At 43.2% G+C, this 2,936-nt stretch overlaps 1 protein-coding gene across 1 annotated transcript; it reads left to right on the forward strand.

The window, feature by feature from the left end:
- The first annotated feature begins 58 nt into the window (after nt 1–58).
- On the forward strand, nt 59–2,284 carry ID2 (inhibitor of DNA binding 2, dominant negative helix-loop-helix protein). Its single transcript, XM_010182154.1, has 3 exons — nt 59–500; nt 764–828; nt 1,494–2,284. The coding sequence occupies exons 1-2, from the start codon at nt 153–155 to the stop codon at nt 818–820; spliced, it is 405 nt and encodes a 134-aa protein (XP_010180456.1). The 5' UTR covers nt 59–152; the 3' UTR covers nt 821–828; nt 1,494–2,284.
- Nucleotides 2,285–2,936: the final 652 nt, after the last annotated feature.

Genomic DNA, 2,936 nt, shown 5'->3' on the forward strand with positions numbered 1-2,936 from the left:
GGCTGGGCTCGGCGACGGCGGCAGTATAAGAGGAGGTCGCGCAGACCCGCGCATCAGTGCGAGCTGCGGCAGCGCCCAGAGTGGGGGGGGACGGTGTTAGCGCTCCGTGATCTTTCTGTCCGCTGGAAAACTCTCTTCGCCCACCTTTCGTCATGAAAGCCTTCAGTCCGGTGCGGTCTGTCAGAAAAAACGGACTCTCGGAGCACAACCTGGGCATCTCCCGGAGCAAAACCCCCGTAGATGACCCCATGAGCCTGCTGTACAACATGAATGACTGCTACTCCAAGCTGAAGGAGCTGGTGCCCAGCATCCCGCAGAACAAGAAAGTGAGCAAGATGGAAATCTTGCAGCACGTCATCGACTACATCCTGGACCTGCAGATCGCCTTGGACTCGCACCCCAGCATCGTCAGCCTCCACCACCAGAGACCCGGGCAAAACACTTCCTCCAGAACCCCTCTGACCACCTTAAACACAGACATCAGCATTCTCTCGCTACAGGTAAGTGCCTTACCCCGAGCCCCCCTTTGTCCTGCGCTGACCCATATAAGGGGTATTAAGTCGGTGTTAGAAACGTCTTTAATGCGGAGCGCTGTGATCACCGGGGGACAGGGCGGGACGAGTCGGCCACAGCTCTCCGCTGGCAGGGGTCTGTAGCCAGACGTGCCCCAGGTGAAGCGCTTCGTGCTCTGGGGCAGCTTTCTGCCGCCTCCCCGGGTGCTCGGACCCCTCAGTCCTACCCTTGTGCTGTTTTCTCCTCCCAGGCGTCCGAGTTCCCCTCAGAGCTCATGGCAGGCGACAGCAAAGCACTTTGTGGCTGAATCAAACGGTGAGTGCAGTGCATCTTGTTTCTAAACTTCAGGTAAAAAGAGCTTCCCTGGGGAGTGGGAGGCGTGAGGGTTAATTGTAACAATCCATCCTAAGAGTTAGTTAGGAAATGTCTTTATAACTGTTAAGAAATTAGACTAATGACTTGAGTCTGTCGGTCCAAAGTGTATTTTGTTGATAGGCTCATGAATACTCTGATACTACTCCCTGCTTAATGCAAATTCTCATGTTATCTGCTCTCGGAGTCTTAACTTCCTGGGCCAAAGTGACTGATTAAGTTGGGAATCTTGGTACAATTCCTTAAATTCTGTGATGTGGGATTGTCTGTGCTATCAGTTAAAACAAGTGGCTGCTTTTAATCAAGTAATTGCTGCAAGCGGCAGACTGGCGCCTCTGAGCACTGACTTTACAGAGATCTAAGTAGAGATTGGACTGAGAATCCTCTCTCTACCCTTTCCCTGGAGCGTATGTTATTTTAATGTTCAATTTGTGCTTTTGAGAGCGAGTGTGTGAGCGTGTATGTGTTGCATCTGGACGCCAGGGTTTGCCCAATCTCTGAGTGTTTGGTTAAATGTTCAAACTGTGGCTTCCTCTCTGGCGCCAGTCTGTCCGGATCTCTGCCCTGTTAGCATTCTCCTAAATATGCCTCTTTTCAATCTCTTGCAGGTGTTCCACTGATGAGATTTTTTTTTTTTTGCACAAGAAAATGTCTACAAGATTTTTTTTTGAGGTGCTGAATTTATTTTTCAGCTGTATCTGGAGGGGAAAATCCACATCTAACTAAAAGGACCTTTTAAAATTAATAACGAAGAAAAAAAATCAAGATTGATCTTTATCCCCACCCCATGCTTCAAGTTGGACTGAACCTAGTTATTTATGAAGAGACTCTTAATACCCTTTCCCTAGTTGGAAGGCTTCCTTTATATACTATTCCCAACATGGGGAGCGAAACAAAATCTCACAAGGAGTTGCCCATTTTCAAGCAGACTTTGCCTTTTTTTACCAAAGGTGGAGCGTGAGTACCAGAAGGATCCAGTGTTCAGTTTATTAGGAAAGTCTGTGGTCAGAAATTACCTTTTTGACACAAACCTAGGACTGAATGCTGTGTATATATTTATATATAAATATATATATATATGAGTGAAACCTGGTGAACTCTTTAATTAAGAGTTTTCTTGTATAGTGGCAGAAATTTACGTTTCTGCAGAAAGTGTAATGATGTACTTAATCATGCTAAACTTTTTATAAAAGTTTAGTTGTAAACTTAACCCTTTTTATACAAAATAAATCAAGTGTGTTTATTGAACTGATTGCTTGTTATTCTTTGGGGACCAACTGTTTGCTGGCTTTGATTTGTTGTGTGTTATTTTTAAATACTTATACATTCTGTTATGGCTTTATCAAGTAAATTCAAGTATGTAGAGAATATAAAGAATAAAATTACCTGAAATGAATAATAATTCTTGTAACTTGGAAAATCTTATTTGGGTGTATAACCTAAACTTCTAACTGATTTGCCTGTAAACAGTGTGAAAGGAACAAGAAAAGTAATTTATTACAGAGGGGATGCTATTGACAAAGTGTTTGGAAATATGCACAAATGCAGTTAGTCCTGAGACATTCCCATGGAGTATTGCTTTTTTTTTGTCTGCTAGCCCTATGGATGATTCTGGTTTTTAGGAGTACTAATAGCCCATATATGTTAATTTGTTTAGAAGAATCTTAGAATTAACGGGTTGAGAGTGGTTATTAGTCCCCTAACTATTAAATTTTTCTAAGAAGGCTTTGAATGTGAGAGTTGGTGATGCGTTAACATGGGATCTACAATGATGAAGTGACTGTTGCCTTTCCACACTGGAATTTTCATGCTTCCATGCAATATTTCAATGAAATGGGGTTTCTAATCAGTTGCAGCAGCTTCTCTGTATGACTAAGATACTGAGAATTGAGCTAAATCGCTGTTGTGTTACTGATTAAACTTTGGCTGCTCCTAAAGGGACTCTTTCTCCATAAGAATTAAGTTTGAAATAGGAGTCTGAATTCCTGAAACCCAGTAACAGTTTATTTCTTCATTCTCTTTTTGCCCTTGGAAGCTATGCAATACCCCTT

This window comes from Mesitornis unicolor, unplaced genomic scaffold (genome assembly GCF_000695765.1).
Source record: "Mesitornis unicolor isolate BGI_N332 unplaced genomic scaffold, ASM69576v1 scaffold50333, whole genome shotgun sequence".
Taxonomy (NCBI): domain Eukaryota; kingdom Metazoa; phylum Chordata; class Aves; order Mesitornithiformes; family Mesitornithidae; genus Mesitornis; species Mesitornis unicolor.